We start from the raw sequence: 22,736 nt of genomic DNA, 5'->3' as shown, positions 1-22,736 counted from the left end.
AGCAAATGCTTATACTGACCTGCATAAAGCCAGCACAGACCTCATCCTGCGTGCCAATTCAGTCTCCTCCATCCAAACTGAGGACAAGCAGTGGAACCATGACCTGGGCTTCCTGAGCCAGGTGGAAACAGAGCCTTGTTTCTTCTCTCCTTGATGAATCATGACTCATTTTCTCTTCCCTGCACAACCCATGCCTGGTGACCTGGATATGTCCTCGGATGCTGCGGGTTAAATGGATGAATGCCGTATCTGGATTGGGGCGACCCGTGCAGGGTCACATGCCACTATGGGCATTTTTAGCCTTCTCTAGGTGAGCACCAACCACCAGGCACAGATATTAACAGGGGTTATTGCTGTCTCTCTATGGTTTAAAAGATTATGGCTGTGCCACAAACCACATGTGGCACCAGGATGGGTCAGAGAAGCCTGAACTTGCTCAAGAAAGCGAAGCCCTGGATCAGGTCCCAGGGAAGGATATTTCTTTTCCCTGAGACAGCAGGGTCACTGTGGTCCCAGGGAGCCCTTCGTGTGTCAGTGCAGGACAGATCACCACAATAACCCAAAGTCAGGATTGGCTTGGTTACTAAGGCACCTTTATTGCTGGTAATGCTGTCAAGGGGCAGCATCAGCCTGATGAGCAAACAGGCTGGGGCTGTTGTGAGACCCACTGTCACACAGCAAGTGGGCAGGATGGGGGCTCGGGAAGCAGGAAGAAGCTCCCTGTTCCCACTGCTGATGCCAGCAAGGCAGGAGGGGTGGGGTGGAAGGGGTCCAACACAGATCCTGGAGTGTCTGGAGAGCCAAGGTTGTCACTGCTGAGCTAATCCAGTGGTCCCCCACTGAATTAAAAATTAAATTTGAATTTTAGCCATATAAAAAAGCTGCAGAGTGTGTTTAAGTCTCATTCTGCACACCAGTGTAAACCAGAAGTCCTTCCCCTAAATGCATAAGTGCAAAGTCAGCCCTGAGAGAGAACCCAGCCATAGCTGGGCTTTCCAAAGCCTTTACTCCTTGCTGGGCTTGGCTTTGCACCTTTAAACTTGACCCCAGATCTCCAGACTTGGCCCACATCCCAGACGTGACTGGTGTTGAGTCTTGGTCTCACCCTATGGGGAAACTGAGCCCCACAGTCATTCCCAGCAAGCAGTGCCTCCAGGGAAGGGCTGTGCCACAGAGTGCCAGTGGGACCATCACCAGGGGCTCTGTCACCTGATGCTTCCATCTTAGGAAGGTGAGATAAACCAAAGCCACACGTTTCCTGACCCCACCTCAGCTGAAATATGCCCACAGGAAGACATTAACGGCCAGCAGGAGAACAGCATTGGCATTGCAAACAGTCTTCCACAGGGGCTTTTCCTCAATGCTGGTGAGTCTCTGCTCCAGGGCAGCTCTCTCCTCCTGGGACAGGGTGGGCGTGGGGCTGGTGGAAAGACCACAGAACCACAAATACACCATTTTCCAGCAGGGAGGCTTGGCTGCTGCGAGACACAGACCAAAAAATGGGTGTTAGAACCTACTGGGACTTTCCCCCTCTTCCCACTAGTTAGGAGGTGCATTAGCCAATCTGCAGTGGGGTTTGAGAGGCACCAGGGGTAGGAGATGCAATATCAGGATGGGAAAGGGAAAGAGAAAGGCAAAGGGAAACTTATCCCTCAACCATGTACAGCACAGCCTGATTACAGTCAGTTGATTGCAACACCAATCGCTCATTAGTTAATTAAGAGACCTCTTCCCCCTCCTTCCCAACCCAGCTTCCATCCACTTTCAAAAATTCCTGACAGCATGATGGTCCATTTAGAGATATCCTGGCTTGTTTATTACACATGACATGGCAGGTGAAGTGTGTGTTTTAATTGTCAGCCCGGTGCTGTGTGTATTTCAGTGGCTGTTCTTTCCAAATATAACCTTTTTTTGAAATGCAGAATGTCATAGGGCCTTGAAAAAAGGTGTTACCCTGAAAAAAACCTCATTAAACTGTCAACTGCTGTGTTTTGCATTTCCTTCCCCATCATTACTAATTACCAAAGTACCAAGACACTTGTTTATAAAAATCTGAGCTACTAAAGTGAAATAGGAATTGATAAGAACTAATAAATAATGCTGAATGACTGCAGTCAACCCAAAACTTATTCTACTGGTCAAAAAAAAAAAAAAAAAAAAGAAGATATTTCTTTAGTTTTACACTTCTGTTTGGCTTGACTGTAATTGGTACCAGTGTCCTTTGGACTGACCAGCGAAAGGAAGGAGTGAAGAAATGTTGTGTATGTGCCTTTATTCTGAGGTTTCTGCTCTTTAACCTTTGAAGGTTGAGCTGAAAACCAGAAAGCTGCATTTTTTAATAGATTTGCAGAATAAAGCTCTGTCCACTCTGAAAAGAGCTTGCCTATGTAGCATCTCCTGCTACTGTTCTATCTCCTGATGACTCCTTAAGCTCATTTGACCCTTTGCTTTCTTTTTTATTAGATACCCTTGGCAGGACACACAGCTATTTAAGCTCTGAGATTTAACCGTGCCTCATATCCTAAGAGAAGATGAAAGATACTGTTGGTATTATGTGAAAGAGAGAACTGAGGCTTGTAAACATCCACGAAGTGCACAGGTCTGCTCCCTGGGCCTCATGGTCCCTTCAGATCACAATGTTATTTTGACACAGTTAGTGGCAGCATCACTGGGTGAGTTTGGTCCTAGCAATGATGAGGACAGGAAGGGATGCCACTTTCACATGCTGAAAGTTGCAATTACAGAGCCTGCCACAACTTTCATAACGCTGGTGGTAGCTGCTTGCTTTGGCTAAGGCTGCAGTAGTGCTGTGGAGCTCAGGGGCATCTTGGTGACACAAATTGATGCAGTGTCATGGCACAAAGCCCCAGTGTCAGTGGGGTGAGGGGGGTCCCTGCAGCACAGACCTCCACTCTCCCAAAGGATGTTCCCAAGTGCCCATTAAACTCATCTAAGGAGTCCAGCAAACAGCTGAGTGTCAAGGCCTGAAGTGCTAAAATCAGCCTGTGACTTGGGCAGAACTGGATCAGGGTAGTTTGCATTTGTTCTAGGGAGGAGGAGGGAAAGCACTTTACTGAGTGGGGGTTTTCTTTTTTTTTTTTTTTTTTTTGGCAGGTCTTCTGAACCATTTAGAGATTTGTAACATGAAGTGATGTTGGGAGGACCAAGAAGCAAAACGTTTTCATTTGTCACATCCTTATAACTGCTGTAAATACAAGCCCAGACTCCAGTAAATGCAACAGGTGGCCTCTCATGAGCTTTAGGGACTTGCATGAGGTCCTGGCTGTGCCCTCACATGCACATGAGTGTGTCTGTTCACAGACAATCACCCTACCTGTCTCCTCCTTATCGCCTGACTCTGCACTGTTGACCAAGTCGTTCTCTCCATTGGCTGAACTGATCTGTGCTGCCTCACTCTTGCAGTTTTTCAGGTCAATGGCAGGTGCTTTTCTGTGTCTGGTCCACCAAGTCAGGCATGAGAGCTGCAAAGTGGGACAGAGAACAAACAAGTTAATGCCCGTCAGTCCCAAAGCGTCATGACAGTCACCTCCCCCTTTGGGGAGCACAGGTCCAAGATGGTGCTGAAAGAACTATTTGGGGTGATCTCCCACTGTCCCTCACCTCCCTTCTGCACAAACAAAATGAAAAAGCTGAGGAAAAGTGTGAATTATTCTAGTTCCTTTCCTTCTATTTTTTTAAATAATCTGTTCCATCCCTGTCTCTATCAGGAGTAACCTTTTAGTAGACATGGAAGAAGCAGCTTCCTCTTTATTAGTCTCACATGATTGACATGAAATAATGATGATCTGCATCCTGAATGGCAGCTCTCCAGTGGAGAGGGGTAATAAAATCAATCAAATAAAAATTAAAGAAATAAGCCAAGATATCTCTCTGGCAACAGGCACAAACAGCAGTTGTACCATTAGAAGATTTTGTTTTCAATTCTAGAATTGGGCCAATACAAGATATTACCTCTCTCTGAAGTCTTTCAGTGAAAGAACCATCCAAAGCCACAGAGGACGATCAGTCCTGGCCAGGCTGCTGTAGCTGCAACCTCCTCTGCTTTACAAATGCAAAAAGGTCTGAAACTCCCATCCCAGAGCAAGTCTGAAAGTCTTCTCCACCTGGGGAGTGCACACAGGGAGTGCACAGGAGGCAGCAACTTTGCAAACCTCTCAGTGGTCCTCTGGCAGCTGTGGGGTGGAGTTACCCACCCAGGGGCTCAGAGCTTTGGATTTAAGCCAGACCTGTGACTGCTTTGGCTGACCACAGCACACCAAGGAGGCTGGGGGCATCAGCACTTCCCAACCCTGCCTGCTCTGGCCAGGCCAGGTCCAGCAGCAAGGACCACGCTCATCAATCCCTCTCAAACACAGCTGCCCACGGGCCTGTCCTCCTGTTCCACCCACAGCTGCCTGGTAGAGGGGTGCAGGATGGCACTGGGGCAGTGGTGACAACGGGTCAGGCAAAGTCACACGTGTACCTGAGCAGCAGCTGCCTCCCTGCCCTGCCCACGTGGAAATGAATGTCTCAAATGGGTCACTTCCAAAGCAGCGTGAGTTTAATCTTTGAATTTTACACACACAGATCTAGGCAGGAGTTTCCAGCTGACACAAAATGTTGCATAATTTCCAGAAGATTTATAGCTTTATTTAAATCATTTTCAACCAAGATGAGCACTGGGCAGGGCTAATCTTTCTTGTCATGATGTGCTAAATTGCTTTGATTTGATGATCCTCATCTTTTTCAGGGATTTTTTTTTTTTAATCACTTAGGAAATGTCACTGGAACATAGCAAAGTTTCAGGGTACTAAAAGATTTCCAAAACTTTTTCTTTTCTCTTCTCTTCCCTCACATCACTGAATCACTCTCCCTTTACACTACAGCAAAATCTGGCAGGGGGGGGTGTACCTGGGGCTCAGACTCCACCAGATGGAAGTAATTCCCAGTGGAAAGCAGTATAGGCACACAGGTAACCTCATGACATATCATCCCACTGACCCACCCAAGGGCTGGTACATCAATCATGGCCAAACAAAGCAAATCACCACCTTAGAGAGCTCCCTGGTGAAGCACCTCACCAACACTCCAGCTTTAAGCTCCCTGTGGTGGGTTTTGGCTGACTGTATTCCTTGAGATCCCTCTTTTCTCTTTGCCACTGCCAGAAGAACACATGTAGGGCAGAGCAGCAGCTCTGTGTGGCCATGGAGGCCTCCACAGGGCTGGCTATGCTTCCCTGTCACAGACTTCCAAAGGGATGGGATGGGGGAGGCAGATGATGGTGTTTTGCGTGCCTGAAGAAAGCAAGCAAAAGCATAAGGAAGAATTGCTGAGAGGGGAGCTGTGTCAGCATAACCTTGGAAATGCTGCCTGAGGCCACCATGCCCAAGGGCAGGGGAGAGGGAAGGAGCAGCTTGGTGGGTCCTGGGGAGCCCTGTGGCTCTGCTCCCAACTGCAGAGCCTTGCATGGACACTCCCTGGGAAGCCCTGTGTCCCCTCCTTAGTTTGCTCCTCTGTCAGTGCCTGGTTCCCACAGGAGCTGAGCGAGTTTGGCTCTCAGTAGCACTAAATGATGCTGTGGGAGCTTCAGCTGCAGCATCTCAGAGTGCACAGGGTGAGGTCAAGCCAGCCAAAGGGGGCTTGGTGCTCCTCCTTGGCTATACACCAAAAGGAGCTACTGAAGCCAGACCTCAAGACATGGGGAAAACAATTCAATCCCAGAGTACATCAGGTGGAATTGCCAATCCATCAGCCTGTCTGGGTGAGCCCTGACACATGGGGAGTCGACCTGCTGGTCTAGCATTTGTGCTTTGTGGGCTGTTCCTCTCCCTTTTCACCCTCACAGTCTCCTTGGATAAAGGAGTTTGCAAGAACTCAGCAAAGTTTTTCTTTTGTTGTTCGTAAACTAGAATAAATCCTTCTGTTCCAAAATGCCATCTGGCACCTGACAGTTGTGTTTCAGCTTCACAGTCTCAAATTTAATTGTAAGCTCTTTTGCAGGGTTTTCAAGGACAGCGTGACACAATATGGACTACCTACAATGAAGACATATGAACTCTGGAGCATACCAAACAAATTCCTTGCATACTTGTTTTCCAGCACAGCATCAATCACCACAGGGATGGGAGAACGTCCAAAACAGCAGGAGAAAATGCTACAGCTTGCAGTTCTCAGATTGTAATTCATTTAAAGCCAGGAACATTAGCTGTACCACTAAAACATCAGATACAAATCTCTTTTCTCCTTTTGCCCATTTACTATCTCAAAAGCATTGAGACTCAATATTTAAAGTTGTCCAGTGTAGATCCTCAGCCGTGTGTAAAGCGACATAACTGTGCTCAACAGCTGTTCCCGTTCTTTGAAGGCAATGGAGCTATGCTTTACATCTGCTGAGGTATGATCTATCACTGTATTTCCTTGGCTTTGTCTTTTGGCTTGTTTTTCTTTTCTTTTTGCTTGACAAAACAAATGACACAATTCCTAGCTCTTATACCATGTCTTTCATCATTCCATCTCAAAGCACTGCAGTTAAGAACTAGCAGGACTAGCCCTGTGCGATCCTTATGGGAGAAATATCCGAGGCTCACAAAGGGAACTGACTAACACAGGGGACTGGGAAGCACTGGCACTTCAGATATCCTCACCCAGGACACCCACTACCAGCCCATCAGGGGGACATACAGGCTCTTCCCCACAGGATTGCCCACTTCCATGCCACTGGAGGTAAATAATGGCCAAACACAAAGGCCTGTGCCAGTTTCTATCCAGAGAGTTGGAGCCTGACATGTCCACCCTGATTTCTACCTCCTGCCTTTCCTTCTGTCCTTGAGCCACCTCAGCACAGCCACAGACTCACTGGAGATGAGGAGACAAGCCCTGCTTGCAAGGCACCATGAGAAACCACCCCACCAAGAGTGATGGTCCAAACCTACACCTGCACTCATATCTGGGGTGAGTCTGACTGAGAAAATAAAAAAAGCTGGTCTTAGTGCTGGCCACTCAGATTTCTGCCAGACAGGCAGCAACACTGTCTCCTACCTCAGCTTAAACCCCACACCTTCACTTTGGCTGTTCTTTAGCAAGCTCTCCTCTCTCCCTGGCTCTCCAGATGTGGTGGCCTGGGGTGCCAGCCACCACCCTCTCATCCTTTGTTACTCTGGGATGACTGCACACAGCCATTTCAGACAAAATCCTGTCCTCCCTGACCTTTTTGGCTCTTTGAAGGATATTTCAAATAAGGTGCCTCATATCCAGCACCTATAAACTCACACATTTCAGTAGAAATACCACTGAAAACATCCTCCGAGGAATCTCTTATGATCATAACCTTTCTTTCCCTAATTCTATTATAGTAGGCCTTCATCCTGAATGCCCCTCCTGAAAGATGCTGTAAATGTTTTCATACTTCTGAGGTCACAGCAAAAATCCTGTAGGTGCTGTGGCCAGTTTCTTCATTTCCCGGACTGTCAGTGTGATGCTCCCTATTCGCCAGTGCTGTGTTAATGCATCTTATCTTGCTATTGCTGTGGGCAGGGAGCACTGCACATGTTTAGTTATCACAGGTCAGATGATGAGTGGGAACTCATTAAACCACAGTAATTAATTGCTGGCAACCATCTGGCCACCCCTGAGCAGTAGTGAACAACGTAAGCAGCAGAACTAATGCTGCCTCCTTGCCAGTATTTCTCTCTCCCATGTGGATCCTCTGAGAGCTAATAAAAGCTGAGAGTTTATCTCCAAGCAGACACAAAGACTCTCTCCCCCCTCATCTCCTCTATCTGAGCACCTGCTTTCATGTAATCTTTAGGAGAGGGGTGTCTTTGACACCACTAACATTCCCATCAAACATTGATGGAACTGGTTAATGCTTTACAGGTTATGAGGAAGCAACAGATAGAAAATGCATGCAGTTAGACAGGAAAAAATAGGTCTTTTAAATCGATCCAGTAACCTTTGCTTAGAGGTGGATGGCAGTTTTGTTATATTGGCAGCTGCTTTAAAACTTGGGACTGGGAAGAGTTGCTTTAAGGTCTTATTATATAAAACCTCCCAACTCTGCACCATTTTAATGTGCTAAGTAAAAGAAAGTTATGCTTCACTCGAAGTTATTAAATTTAATTGAGATCACATTGGGACAAAATGTTATTTTCCTAAATGCCCATGTTGCAAAAGATATTAATCTTGTTTGCCTGCAAGATTGATGCTGGCTCTGCTGAAACAGGCTGGATGCTACAATTAGATATATTTAATTCCTCCCCAGCAGTGCTCTGTAATATAATTTCATCTCCTTCCCTTTCTTCTTTTCTTTCTATTCCAGTTATGATGGGCTGTGGTGTCTGCCCAGCTCCAGGCACAGCATGGGAACTCACACTCAATTTGAAGCACTCAGTGCCCCAGAAGCATTAACACTATGCGACCTGGGGAATAGAAAGCTGAGGAGCAAGGGCTTCTTGGCAGCATATGCATTACACACCATTTCTTAACCATGGGAGGAAAAGAAAAGGGCAGATTTCAGAGATTTTTGGTAACCAAAGGGGGGCTCTGAGAAAAGGGTGTCACTGCAAGTCACCTTTTCTTCAGGGATCGGTGGGGTGCAGACACTAATAAGGACGGTGACAATCGCAGAGAGGACACAGAGGATGAGGGCAAAGTAGAGGTAGTGCAAGTCCTTTAGCACAGCTGGTCTTCTGTCCTCCTCACCACAGGACGGTGTGCTATAAATAAACTCGATGATCATCCGAACCAGACCAACAGCCAGCCCAACCATGAGGCCCCAGAAAGCACCCTGAGAAAAGCAAGCACAAAGAAAAAGTCACTGCATGTTACCTTTGGTTGTAGTTTTCCCTCTCCTCTCCCAAGACTTTTCATGCCTCGTGGAAATCCACACTGACATGCAACAAAGGGGGATTTTTTTCAGTTAAAAGTCCTCATTTTCTCTCTCTGTGCTTGAATGTGGGACAGATAGGGCACGAACAGTGCAAGAATCTCCTCCTAACTATTTCTCTAAATAGACTTTAACACATCATCCCTAAATTGCAGAACAACTTCTCTTTCGTGCTTTCAAATGAGACTGCCAAGAAGTGCCACTAGCAGTGACTTCTTGGAAGCAAACACACACTAGAGACTGGGCTAAGATTCACTAACACACGCCAGGGAAAGGCTGTCTCATTGTCACACTTCAGCAGGACTGGTTCTGAGTTTAAAGAGTCTCAAAGGCTAAGTGCTGAGGGGAGAGATATTTACTTATTTTATCAAATTAAATACACATATCAATTGGTTGTTGACATTTCACTTACAGGCTCATTAATCCTCTTGCAGAAGATTGCCAGGATGAAGAGAGCTGTGATGGGTGGGGCCAGATAGCTGGTTATGGACTGAATGTAGTCAAAGAGCTTTCCACTGTTGGCTGATTGAATGATTGGGATCCAGAGAATACTGATGACCACAAGAATGAGGATAAACACTCTGAAAGATGATGATAAAACTCTGTTAGCTCTGCAGGTGGTGGAGTCCACCTGAAAATGAAGTTTTGCAGCAAAACACACTCCCAGTTACTCTCAGGATTTCCTAAGAAAAAATCCAAAAGGTCACTCTCAGGAACCTTTCCTTGTGTACACGGGAAAAGAGAAAATTGTTCTCTTCTAGGAAGTAATTCAACTCATTCCCAAAGGTAACTTCACAGTCTTGAGAGTGAGCTGTGCTAAGACTTGCCAGCTGACATGCAGGAGAGATCCACAACAGCACTGGACCCACAACTAGCCCTTCAGCCTGGTTTGCCCTAGAGTGAGAAATGATCTTCAGTGACCTTGCTCTTGGATGAGACAGAAAGGAGCTGGAAGCTTGTGGAAACAATCTTTCTGCCACCTTTCCAAGCAGGTAATATGCTCAGTCTCTGCTTATTAAAATTGGTTTGGGGTCTCAGGTATATATTATAACCCTCCTTCACCTTTGCACTGTATGTTACAGAGGTTTATCCATATTGCTGAACAAGAGTAGAGCTGGGAGAATCAGCTTTGCACTTTTCCCTGAAAAAAAAACCCAAGACAAAACAGGAGTAAATGCAATGTATCACTCCTGTCTGATGTAAAAATAATATTTTCTTAAAGACCTCTGGTGACAATGACCCCGGAGCACCTTTGGCTTTTCTAAAAGCTACATTTGTAGCAGTATTTATAATAAGTTTAGAGAAGACACAGCTAATGGTCTACCCAGCTCAGTGATACAGTCAGTGTTTCTCTCTGACCATGTCTATCCAAGATGAACCTGGAAAGCATAATGCTCTTTCCCAAGCTGTGTTCCTGCTCTATATTATAGGCACCAGATTTTTCTCAGTGAGTCCAGCCTGAAGAATTTAAATGCTGCAGTCAAAACAGATGAGAGGAACGAGACATAAATAAATGTAAGGACCTGCCCACAACCATCAGCTCCTGCTCTGAAGCCTGTCTGCGGATCCGCTGCCAGATGTCTATAACGAAGAGAGTGCTGCTGCTGTTGAAAATGGAGGTGAGGGAACTCAAAGCTGCCATCATCACTGCAATCATCAAACCCCGGAGCCCTGGGGGAGCAAAGGAGGGAAGGAAAATCAGCACTAGACCGTGGGCCCCTGAGCACTGATATTTTCATCCCGATGTCTGGTAACTGCAGTAAGATTTCCACATCCTTGGGATGGATAAGGGCAGTCTGGTCCCCTCGTGCAAAGCTCATGGCCACCTCCCCAGGTGTGTCTCTTACCATCAGGCATGAGTTCAATCACCAGTTTGGGGTAGGCAATGTTGGAACAACCACTGCAGCTCCACAAACCCTTTTACAGATGTCTGGGTCCACACAGCCCACTTCATCTGTAGAAGACAGGAAAACAACAAGAAGTCAGTGTAAACCCCACTGAGTCACAGGTTGTTTAGTTAAAGGGAACAAACTGATGCTTTGTATGGTTTCATATAAATTCAGAGGTGCAGCTGGAATGCAGCTACAATGAGGGGAGCTGAACAGTATTTTACATCCTATAATAAAGGTAAAGCTTTGAGATGACATTTTGCAATTCTGTTCAGGGCACAGATAAAACTCTCCTGGATGTTGCATAATTTTAATCCTTCATTTTGTCATTTGTGGGAACTGGATTGCTTCCATGAACCTGTCAGCTGGGTTCCCAGGGATATTGCAGGCTGACTAAATCCTATTCAGGAAATCTGGGAGATAAGCACTTTCCTCCAAGAGTAGTCCTCCTAACCAAGGTATTCTTCCTGGGAATAGGCATGCTCTGGAGAAACCAGCAATGAGAGTGCCTTGGGAGATAACAGAGGGTTCTTTTGTATAATCCACAAGGAACTGAATAAATTTGTGTGGTAGATTGTTAAAACTCTCCAAAATACCTAATGAATGTATTTCCATAGGACCTGAAGGACAGCCCTCAGTGCTCCGTGTATTTCATTTCATTTCACTGATTTCCTCAGACAAATGGATGTAAGGTCCACAGGGATGGAGCTATATGCCCCAGTGGAAAATATGCCCCATATGGATACTCCCACTGACTTCTGCCACTGTGGGAGAACTGGAGGTGGAGGAAGGGTGTGGGAACACCAGGGTACAACAGGAGCACACATCTGCAGGACAGCAGTTCCTAAGATGTAAAAATGCTGGCAGATCTGTGTGGGATTAGTGGTCCTGGCAGATATGAAGCCCTGTGGCAAGGAACATGGGAAGACTTACCTGGGTAAAGAGCTCTGCTGATCATCCCTGGCATGACAAGGAAAAACATAGGGAAGATTTTCAGATATCCTCCCAGCACCGATCCACCTTTGGCATGGGAAAGGTTCTTGGCAGAGAGAGACCTCTGGACTATCACCTGCAATCAGTGCAGAAAGGGAATAGAGAGTAAAAAGGAAGCACAACAGAGAGAGAGCAGGATCCATCCTCTCTCTGTCTCTCCTTCTCATGGATGACTTTATCCGACAGGATCCCAGGGTGTTTCGCATGCCAATGGCAACTTTCCCACCTCAGTTGACTGCAGCCTGCTGCCACTGCTCCAAGCTCAGTGCACAGGCTACAGGAGAGGGCAGCGTGGAAATTTCCCTTAGAGGAATAATTTCGCCCTTGACTGAAATGAAGCCACCTTGAGGGCTGGAGACAGCAGCTGTATGGCAGCAAGAGACACGGAATGAAGCAGACTGTAGGTGATTTGGTGAAAGCTCAGTGGTGGGGTTTCATAATTATCCCATCCTGAAGTACAGAAGCACCATGTCTTGAGAAACACAGACAGATTTCCTTGTTTGTAGCTTGAAAAGGAATAAGAGACATGAGACATCTGGGAATATGAATGGCTTGTCTGGAGGTCTACACAAGGTCACTGCAGAGCCAGTTCCAAACCCACATTTTTATACCCTTGTCATGCTAACTGCATGAAGACTCCCAGTACTCATCAGACCACAGTGGGATAAAGACAGGAGAAAATAACCTGTTTTCACTGCATTAAGAAGTACACAAAATCAGCAGCTTGCTGAGAAGGTGGAAGGAGTGAGATATTCTGGTCTAGACCAGTAAAATGGTAGTAACTCTTGCACAATGAGGCACAGGTAATTTTTCAGCTCACAGATCCACAAACTGAGGACTGGGATGAAACTAACAGCATGGTGTTCATCTGCTGAGGGAAAGACTTTCATTACCTGGTCAGTGCACCAGCACCAAAGAGCCAGCACAGAGAGACCAAATATAAGGCCAGGCCAAGGAATGTCTCCTGTGATGGGATCCCTGAACAAATGAAAGGCATCTGCACGTGGGAGGTGACAGGTCGTGTTTGGGACTGTGATCTTTGGTATTGCTGTGCTGTATTTCTCCTGAAGTCCTTCATACCAGCCAACTTTCTCAAATCCTGAAAAGAAATGCCAGTGATTTAAGGACTGGTACATCCTGCAAAGTTATTATCTTATCTGAGTCTCATGATTACTTTTTTCTCTTATCTTCCTCTTATCTCCTTTCTTTTCATTCCACCCTTGCTTTTGGCAGTCAGGGTTTCTACAGAAGTCAGTTGGATTTTGCCCAGAGTCCTTGTGGTTTAAATAGTGCATCCTGGAAAAGGATCAACGCTGGAAAATCTCCATGATCCTAATCCTCACAATGTTCTCAGCATCTTGTCTTTACTCAGACACCCTCCGAGAGCTAGAGCAGCAAGGTATGACATGAAAAAGATATACCTATTTTTCTGATTGCCAAGGAGGTTTAAAGCAAAGACTGATGATGGTCAGTCCCTTGTTGCTTTTTATTTTTTTAAAAAAAAAGCTCAGTTACGCCCACATGAATCCACAGTAACTCCCAAAGTCAACAGTGAAAGTCAGCAGGATTACTCTGAACTGACATGAGCTTAATGAGAGCTGAATTCGACTCTGAGAATGTGATGTTTCAAAGCTCTTTGGCAACTCCAGCAAGGTGAAGTTATCTGGAGCCTCACCTCCATACAGTTAGTGCAAAAGATGAAGCAAGTCTGATGACTTGGAGGATAAGAGCTGTGCTGGCACCACTTCTGTGCACGGTTAAAACTCATTTCTGCACCACACATGAAAGGTTGAGGCACCCTGCTAAGGTCTGATGGTCTTGGGACCATTAAACCCTTACCTATGAACATGAGGACCAAAGCTCCCAGCACCATGATCACGGTCTGCAGCACGTCCGTGTAAATCACAGCTGTTAAACCACCTGCCAGGAGAACCAGGGACAACAGGCAGAGTGTGTCACCACATACAGGGAAACAGGTACCTCACCTGGAAAAAGGCTGTCCTCGGCCCCAACTCTGTGATTTCAGGACAGACCCACTTGGAGAAGCTGGCACTGAGCTGGTCCCCAGGAGCCCACAGCTGTCAGAAGCCCTCCCATGAGGAATGGCCTGAAGGACTTTTCCACATTCATGAGAGAACTCAGAGGCATTTTATCATCCTAATATCTAAGGGTGGTAATTTTGCAGAACAAGAAAAAAATAGCTAATACGGGCTGTGGGATCTGAGCACCTTGTGCAGTGTTAGGAAACCCTCTAGAAAACAGCGATGTTTCCCCCATTCCAGTTTCCCTTGGGCCAGGAGGGAATAACCAGAGGTCTCCAACAGCTGATAGTGATAGGGCAGGTACTACCAGCAACCAGGGCAATCTCTCCCTCAGACCAGGCCCTGAACACTTTCCCCTATGTAGGAAATGAAAAACTTATATCTGAGGCTCCAGTTCATAACGTTTCCTTTAAAATCAGCTATTTACCAGCTATGGTGTAGACAGCAGTCACTGCTAGCAAGACCACAGTGGACAAGTAGAGGTTCCAGCCCAAAGAGATTTGGATGAACAATGCTCCGGAAAAAATGTCTGTCTGGAATGAAAAAACCCAAGGGCAGTCTGGCATTAGTGGTGCTTCGTGCAAGTGAAATCTAATAAAGCAGCTTGCAGCCCTCTGCGGCTGAAAGCGTCGACGAGGGAGGACACCACGAAGGTGAAGAGGAGGACAGAGCTGTTGGGGCTGTTGGCTGTGAACCTTGTTCTGAATAAAAGGAAAAACTTTCCTTTAGCTCAGAGCTCTGGGATCTGGGAGCTGGGGAGCGTGAGGGTAAAAATCAAGGTCCTATGCCGAGGGACCAAAACGTCATCAAAATAGAGATGATCTTCATGTCACAGAATCCTCACTGGGACAGACAAGCACTGATGGAAATTGTCACTCCTTTTGCTGACTGTGAAGACATCCGTGGGCAGGAGAGCCCATGTATCCACAGGCAGACACAGGATAGAAAGCAGAGACCACATTCTTCCCAGGACTACATCTTGGTGGGCTAGTGGCCAGGAGACACTCCTGCTTGAAAGACCCCTACAGAATCACTGGTGTCTTACACCATGATTTATCTGAAAAGGTCAACAGCTTACTTTTCTGTTCATGCAGTTCATCCTACTTAGAATGACCAAAAAAACAGGTTATACCTGCTGAGGACCTCACTAGAAATACAGAAACCCCCACTGGCTGTGTTTGTTTGGACCTTCTGGCAGAGAGAGTGGCACCAGAAACTGGGTGAAACCCGGAATTACACAGATAACATCATTCAAAATTGCGGAAAGTGATATGGGAGATATTTGTGTTGGGAAATCAGTTTGAAGGACACCTGTAAATCTGGAATGGAGTGAGATGCAGGTGAAGAGATATTTGCCAAGGGAGACAGGAGGGATGGGGCAAGAATTCCATTTGCTGTGCCTGAAATTAGTACCTTAAAAGCAAGGACCCAGTGCAATCCCTGCCCTCTGCAAACCTGAGACAGGACTAGCACAGTACACCACGGGAATCACGGTGCCTTCTGGGGTTTCACTTCCCAGCAGGAAAACACAAACACCTCTGTAGCCAGGCAGGATCAGTCCTCTGACAACACTGCTTATTGAGATACTCTGTTTTCTTTGCAAGCCAAGAAGACTCTGCAATGCCCTAGTTGTTAACCTATGTTTGGGCAGAAAGCACAGGGAGAAAAATCCTTCTCGTAACCAACTGCCTGCTGTCCAGCCAGCCGCTAAATGAGCTCTGCACAAACAATAGCACCCCTTAATAGAAAGCACCTGTCATGCCCATAAACTCCACCAGCCACATCCATCAGCCACGCGTGAATTGGCTGCACGGAGGAGAAACCACTGAGATGAAACAGCACTGACGGGGGCCAGGGTCCTGCTCTGAAAAGCACTGGCAAATTCTGCTCTGCTGAAGGTCATTCTGAAAGACAGCTCTGCTTTTGCCACACATGGCTGTGTGGCTGTGCACACTGTGGGCTGTGGCAGGAGAGGTCTTCCATTTACCCCCTGATGGGTAAGGAGGCTTCAAATGCCTCTTGGCAGGACTTCACCCAGGGCAATGCTTCAGTCCCACAGAGCAAAGCTCCTGGTGGCAGTGGTGACAGCAATGGGTGACATGACCAAGAGCTGCCCATTAGAGGAGCGAATCTATCCCACCCTTCCAGCCTGGAACTCCTCTTCATGTCCTTCCCAGGACCTGAGACATGATAAGCCTGGGAGAAGGGCTCTGAAACCAGCAGCAAATCTCCAGTCAGTGCTTCCCAAGGCAATTTGGCAACTAAATACTGCAGTAGGGTCTAGTGAAAACTGACTTGTACTGGCCTTGGGGCAATGATCTGGAGACAAAGGACTGACATTTTCAGTCCCTGTAATGGACTCTGAAATACCGTCCTCTCCCTCCAAGGGCATAGGTAGTTCTTAGTATCTGAGCATAAATTCTGCTTCTGTATGAATGGCATTTAAATGGGGAAATACCCTGTAGCTTACATTGCTTTTTGGTTACCAGCAGGGTACAATGCTACAAGCAATCCAGAAAAGATGCTGAGTTTTGTCTTAAGCCAGAACACTGTACCCTTTTCGTACAACACAAGTGATAGAAAGAGAAAGAAATAGCCATAACATACCTAATGCTGAAAACTCAGCTACAAGAACAGCAGCAGGTTTATGACAATTTAATAGAATTTCACCTCTACAAGATGCAGCCAGCCAGATTCTCAGGTGGGGTAATGCTGCCCTTCCTCTGTCTCTATTGCCTCAGGTTTGATCTGATAGAAGAGGAAAAGCAGGCAGACAGCTCGTGGTACTTATACTGTTTAGTAATTAGCTGCACATCCCCGTAAAGTTCTCACTGTGTGTTGCTGTTTAACGAGGGCTCTCTCTCTTAGGATAGGTCTCCGTGATCAATACAGAGGCAGGTGTTTACCTGAGCAGAGCAGCACAAACACACTGCTGTTGTTTCTGGGAGCTGAGCTGGTCCTTTCAAGGACATCTGAGTTCTCCAGGAGCAGCCCTAAGTCGTACCAGGATGACCTACCCCTGCCCTAGACACAAGGGTTCGTGTTCAATTGGATACATACGGATATCTTGGTGAATATGTAGAGAATCAGGGACAGTATGGACATGTAGATTTGTATCCTCTGCCCTCCAAATCTCTTCTGCAGGTACTCAGGCATGGTGACTACTCCTGCTGCTATGTAAACAGGCACGAAGATCCAGCCGAGGGCCAGAAGTGCCCAGGTGGCCTGTTAAAGAGACAGAACATAAAGGCACACGATTCAACACATGGCAACAGCTTTTCCCTCTGTTCTGTCAGTGGACATCCTAAGAAAGCAAAAAGGTACAGTGCCATGCAGTGTATTGGAGAAGCAGTCCGACTTTTTCTTCCTCCACTGGAGGAATTATTACAATTCAGTTAGAAGCTTTTGAAGTTCTCCTAAGCCCTGTGTCTCTCTGTCATGGGTGGCACACCCTGTTCCATCTCCTGATCTTTCGGTCAAGGTGGTGTGTCTGTTGCTGTGGCTCTCTGAAAGATGGTGCTGTATTTGGTGGCCTTTGAGGCCACTGATGCTGTGTCAGTGAAGAGTTAAGTGATTCAGAGCAGGATGGGAGCATCTGTTTATTGCTTGATTAGCAAGTGATGAGGCTGAGGCAGCAGACTGTCCCTGCGGAGCATAAAAATAAGCAACAGCAAGACTCTGCTGGGATGTTCTCCTTGCAGGCTGACACAGATGTGCTTCTGTCACTGGTAGATAAAGGGGCAGTTCAGTTGCTCTGTCACAGGTGAAGAGTCTTTTGGAAGGTGTAAGGGCATCTCCCACTATGTATTTTTCCTCTGATTCGCAGAAAAGCCCAAACAGGAGAACTTGAAGGTAAAAAAAAGTAATTGGATTATCAAACCTCACCCTCTGGCTGTCTTGGGCCATTACCTTTCATCCAAGTACCTTACATTAGTCCAGATTTTATTTCAATCAGTTACTTAAGTTTTCAGAAAAGAAACTGATCCCTGTGAGCAGAGATTGTGACTGATTGAGGAGAACAGCCATGGCTCCTGCAGTGACAGAGACTGGCTGAGGTGAAAGATGCTCATATGATCCCTCTGGCTGAGTGATGTCCCACGATAAAGGGAGAGAATAATGGCATATCTAAGGTGCCTTTCCACTCTGAAAGAAATTAATCTAAACTCATGAAGTTAGATTTGCCCTGACGTACAATCTTGTCTTCATGGGCTTCTAAAGTGACTTGAATAGATTTCCTAAATTACAGCAATATTGGTATGTCCTATGTGTACCAGACTGAACACAGTCTCTGGTTTCTTCTCAAAGGACTTAAAAGGTGATCTTAATGGTCCAGAAAAAAAAAACCAGTCCAGTGAATAGATATCCCAGGAAAGAGCTTTCGGTGGGCCCTGCCTGTGCTGTGGCAAGTACCCAGCACCATTAGCACTCTCTGCTGATGTAGACAAGAGATTCAGAGTTAAGTGAGTGATTTATTGTGAGGCTGGCACTAATCTCACTCCTCATCACTGCAGCTGAGAAATTTCATTAGCATTGCACACAAAGGGCCTGGTTTTCATGCTCTGCATGGTGTCAGTGGCAATTTTCCAGGCCACTTCCACAGGGCAGAATCAGACCTGCCTTCACACCCAGATGTTCTCCCCAGAGACGCCACATGTTGGCAGCTGACAGGTGAAGGCAGTGTTGCTGATTCTCATGGATTTACACTGAATTTAGGAGAACATGCTGCCTTTTTTGCTTTTTAAACTCCCTGTACCCAGAATCCTGTGATTATCCAAGTACCTTTCCAGCATTCGTTATCTTTTATTTTAATCTTCATGAGTGCAGACTAAAGCTTAAAATTATGGCCACGTGCTTCTGAAAAGGTCAAAGAGCTAATAATTCTAATGGATTCCACTTAAACTAAAACAAAGGTCTCACGTTTTCAAGGCTCTCGGAATATCTGGAGGCTTCTCTCATGAGGCTTGAGCACTTGTTGCTGCTGATACTGATAAGCACCTGATTTTGGAGGCAAACCCACAGTCTATTTGTAAACAACAACATCTTAGTTGACAGCAAAACTGACTTACATTCCACTCAAAGGCCCCAACAGCAAGGCCCCCAGCTGCTCCAGTGCCCGCCAGGCCGATGAATAAGCCACTGCCCACATTGCTTGACATCAGGGATGCCCCAATCTGAAACACATGGCACAGGAACAAAGCCCACACAGTCACCCTGAGGAACTTCTATATCAGCCCAAGCATTTTCCCCTTTTCCCAGGACTTCCTCTCCTTGTAGTTAGTAGCTGGATGCTGATGGACAGTTGAGTTTTCCTTCACCTTCTGAAAAAAACCCTACATTTTTGTATCTTAAAGTATGTGTGCCTGCTCCCTTCCACTGCCCCCACCCCAATGCAAAGCTTAACCTCAGAATCAGCGTTCACTTTGTCAGTGGTTCTCCTGAGAGACAGGCCCTTGTGGGGAGAACAGCAGGGTGAGGGAGGTCTGGTGTCAGCCAGAGATACCTCAGTGTCCATGAAATGTGACGGATTTCTCCATTCCCTTGTTAGTCAGCCAGCAACATGCCTGCTCCAACCTTGCTGACCCTTGCTCTACCTTCCCATGTCTTGCTGACAGCCCCTTTTTAAGTCTTGCACTGAACATGGGTGGTGGTGGTTCACACATCCACGGTGACAGGAGCGCTCCCTCGAAGCTCCTCCTAAGGGAGGAGATCCCTGAACCGTGGCATGGACGGTGTTAGAAACGTGCAGGTCTTTTGTGTTCAGTGTGTGTGTTCGAAGCGATCCAGCTCTGCAGCAGGCTGGAAAATGCTAATGACTCAGGTTAACTTCAACTGCAGGCTGTGGGCATGGCAGGCTGTCCCACCATGGCTCATTGACACCCTAATTGGGAGAATGCCAGCTCTAAGGCTCCTTAAACAGGGCAAAGGCTATCTGACTAAATTACTATTTTTATTGGCACAAAGCCTCACCTCCTTTCTTTATGCCAGCATCAAGTCTCTCTCAGAGTCAAACGAGTTACCAAAAGGACAAGTCAAGCCCTTTTGTCCTAAAGTTTGCTTTTAGGCACATCCCAGGAGGAGCTTTTCTCTCCTTAGTATTGCTACATGTGAAATAAGGAATGATAGTTGATCTGCTTCTCACCTTTGAGCAAGGTAAAACATTAATATGACATCAACACCCACACTGACTCCTGCTGTCAGCTCTGCCTCCTTGTCTAGGAAAACTCTTGATTAGAGAGCTGGCTGCTGCAACATGAATTAGCAATTGGTGCTCTCAAGAAATGTAACCAGTTTTCCTGATATGTAGATCAGACACAGAAATAGAGAAGATACATTGCAGAGCAGCAGCAATTTAATTCACAGCTGAATTCACAGCTGAAAGCTGTCACTCCCATAAAAAAAATAATAAAATACATGTAAGCCAGTCTTGAACTCAAGGTGGAGGCCACAAGGAGCTGAGCCTGCAGGAGTGCTGCAGAGGTGGAATCAGCTCTGACAAACAAAACTGGAAAGGGAACAGCATTAGAGGTTGCTTTGAACCTAAAATGGTTCCAAAGAGCCAAGAGCTGACCTGTACCCAACAGTCTCTGTGGTCACCTGTGGCTGGAGCCAAAAGCAGTGAGAATGTTTTGGATTTGTTTTGGGGCTTTTTTAATAGAAGGGGGGGGGGAAAAAGAAGAAAAAAAATAGAACAAAATTGAGGAAAAAATGTTTCATTTTAGTATCTTTTAATTTTCCCCCTCCTAATTAGAGAAAACCATCAAGCTAAGTATTTTCAATTAAATGTCACTTGGCCGAGACAGTAGTATAAAGAACATTTAAGAAATGACAGATTTTAGAGAGGTATACGTGTCTCTGATGGAGCAGACTGAAAATCTAGCCTAGTGAATTTATGAGCAATGCACAGCCAAAGTTAAAAAAAAAGAAAATAAAATAAACCAGTGTTTTGGTTGAGAAGTGCATTCCGTTACCCATGACTCACTGGAGAGATATATGGGTTATACAGAGTCTGGCATTGGCTGAGAAGAATCTTTAGTCCTGTGGTGTTTTTATTCCTTTCAAACTTTAAATTATCTTTGTATGTACCTTTCACTCCCAAGAAGAGGTGCCTTCAATCCATTATTTTTTTCTTCATAGTGAAGATTTATACTTCAGTGGTTTGAAGTTTATATCCCTTACATTGTTAGTCAATAAACTCAACTTTGCTCTAAAGAGCAAGGGCTCAGGAAGTCCTGGGTTTTGGGATTATTTTTTCTTCAGTCTCTAAATGCTTTTTTACTGGATAGCACATTCCTAGATTACTTAATGCTCTCTTGACTTGGGTACAACTATCTGTGGTGGGTTGGGGCGAAGAGTTTCAAACCCAGCTAGGCTGTCAGCACTCCCTCACTTCCATCAGTAGGAACAATTTCATTGCTGTCTTTAGCAGAGAAATTGAGAGTTGGAAAAATGTGAAGATGCTGAGCTATCCTTTTAGCCTGGTAGCCCATTAGCAAAACTGAACAGGAGGATCCCTGACGGATCCTTCATTTGTCCCCTTCAACTCAAGAATACAGTCAAACACGGGACTGGTCTCCTCACCAGACCTGCCTCCTTGCATCTGGAATTCCTTTCAAACCCTGAGAAACAGAGGGATGTGTTTCACTCACAGGCCACCAAGTCATGGATCGTCCAGCGAGGAAATAGCCTCCAATGGTCCCTCGGCTTGCTCGTATCGATGACTGGAAGCACAGGAAAAAGAAAAGTGTTTTCCCCCATTCACCCACCCTCGAGTCAGACCAAGCCAGGAGAATCCTTAAGGTTTGGTGTCAGCATCAGCTCCAAAAGTTTCTTTGTGGATCTGTTAAATACGCAAGGTTTTTGCCCACTGCTTCTGCTGCTCCTTGTCTAGGTTTCTGATAGTCAAACTTCTTTGGAAAGAAGCTGCTTATTATCTGTTTAATAACTTCTCCTTGAATGTACCAATTGGGAAAGAAAAAGCAGTTCAGCCAGCTAGAACACTGCAGGTCTCTGTGACAGAGGCCTCACCAAACAACATGAACAAATATTTAGCAACAATCTTTCCAAAGATTTTGAAGTCTCTTTCAGTCTTCTTCACCCTAACCCTGGCTTTTCTTTTGCCTCCTGCCTGCCCACACCCTGATATGAGATTGCTCTGCAGCACAGGAGGTAAGCATCATCCCCACAATGACCTCCAGGGAATGATCCCTTGGTTGTCCGGATGTGAGCTGGGAGAGAGGGCTCACAGGAGGGTCACTGTCACCCCCAAACTTGCTCAATAGGCTCTGGGATAACAGTGTGTGCAGAGGATGCCATTTGCAGGCAAACATCTTTGTACCTTGGAGGGGTCCAGGAAGGATCTAAGTGTCTCTGCCTCAGGTAGACCCAAACCCAGTCCCCTCGGGGACTCACCCATATCCCGACGGCGAGGACGAAGGCGAAGTACAGAACCAGGACGATGATGTCTGCCACTCCAAAGGCTGCTGCCGTGTCCCCTGGCAGCGTGGGTGGCTCCGTGCTGGCTGGGATCGGCCGGCTCATGGCTCTGAGCAAACTGCTGATCTTCTCGCTCAGACTGGACTTTGCTGCACACTGGCCTTCATTGTTTCCCCTGTAATAATTAACAAGGTGAAGAAGGTGGGAGTGGGAGCCAGGCAGGGCTGTGGCTAGCGTTTTCCAGTAGAGGCTTGGTCTCCATGGTTCATAAGTGAGGACCTCCACACAGTCCTGTGGTGTGAGGATTCCTCATTGGTGACGTCCACTGAGACAGCAAAGAGGCAAAGGTCACATTGCCTTGTCCCCCACCCCAGTTTCATATCACTCTCTCTGCAGCATCCTATAGGGGAAAGTTCTTCCTAAGAGGAGCTGCCTAGAGGGGAGTTGGTCTTTCTTCCTAGTGGGGGTGGTAAGGATGTGGTTCTCTGCAGGCTG

General features: G+C 46.4%; 1 protein-coding gene across 1 annotated transcript; it reads right to left on the bottom strand.

Moving 5' to 3' along the window:
* Positions 1–274: 274 nt before the first annotated feature.
* SLC5A9 (solute carrier family 5 member 9) lies at positions 275–22,385 on the bottom strand. The gene is given in 15 exon segments (XM_032697056.1): positions 275–1,478; positions 3,335–3,482; positions 8,570–8,785; positions 9,297–9,465; positions 10,408–10,555; positions 10,732–10,785; positions 10,788–10,838; positions 11,707–11,842; positions 12,660–12,865; positions 13,606–13,686; positions 14,236–14,341; positions 16,869–17,033; positions 18,875–18,979; positions 21,455–21,526; positions 22,218–22,385. Coding segments are annotated over 15 exon segments (1,995 nt in total). The 5' UTR covers positions 22,347–22,385; the 3' UTR covers positions 275–1,269.
* Positions 22,386–22,736: the final 351 nt, after the last annotated feature.

This window comes from Chiroxiphia lanceolata, chromosome 9, assembly GCF_009829145.1.
Source record: "Chiroxiphia lanceolata isolate bChiLan1 chromosome 9, bChiLan1.pri, whole genome shotgun sequence".
Taxonomy (NCBI): domain Eukaryota; kingdom Metazoa; phylum Chordata; class Aves; order Passeriformes; family Pipridae; genus Chiroxiphia; species Chiroxiphia lanceolata.
The sequence above is the reverse complement of the archived record's forward strand: the minus strand, read 5'-3'. Positions and strand labels throughout refer to the sequence as shown.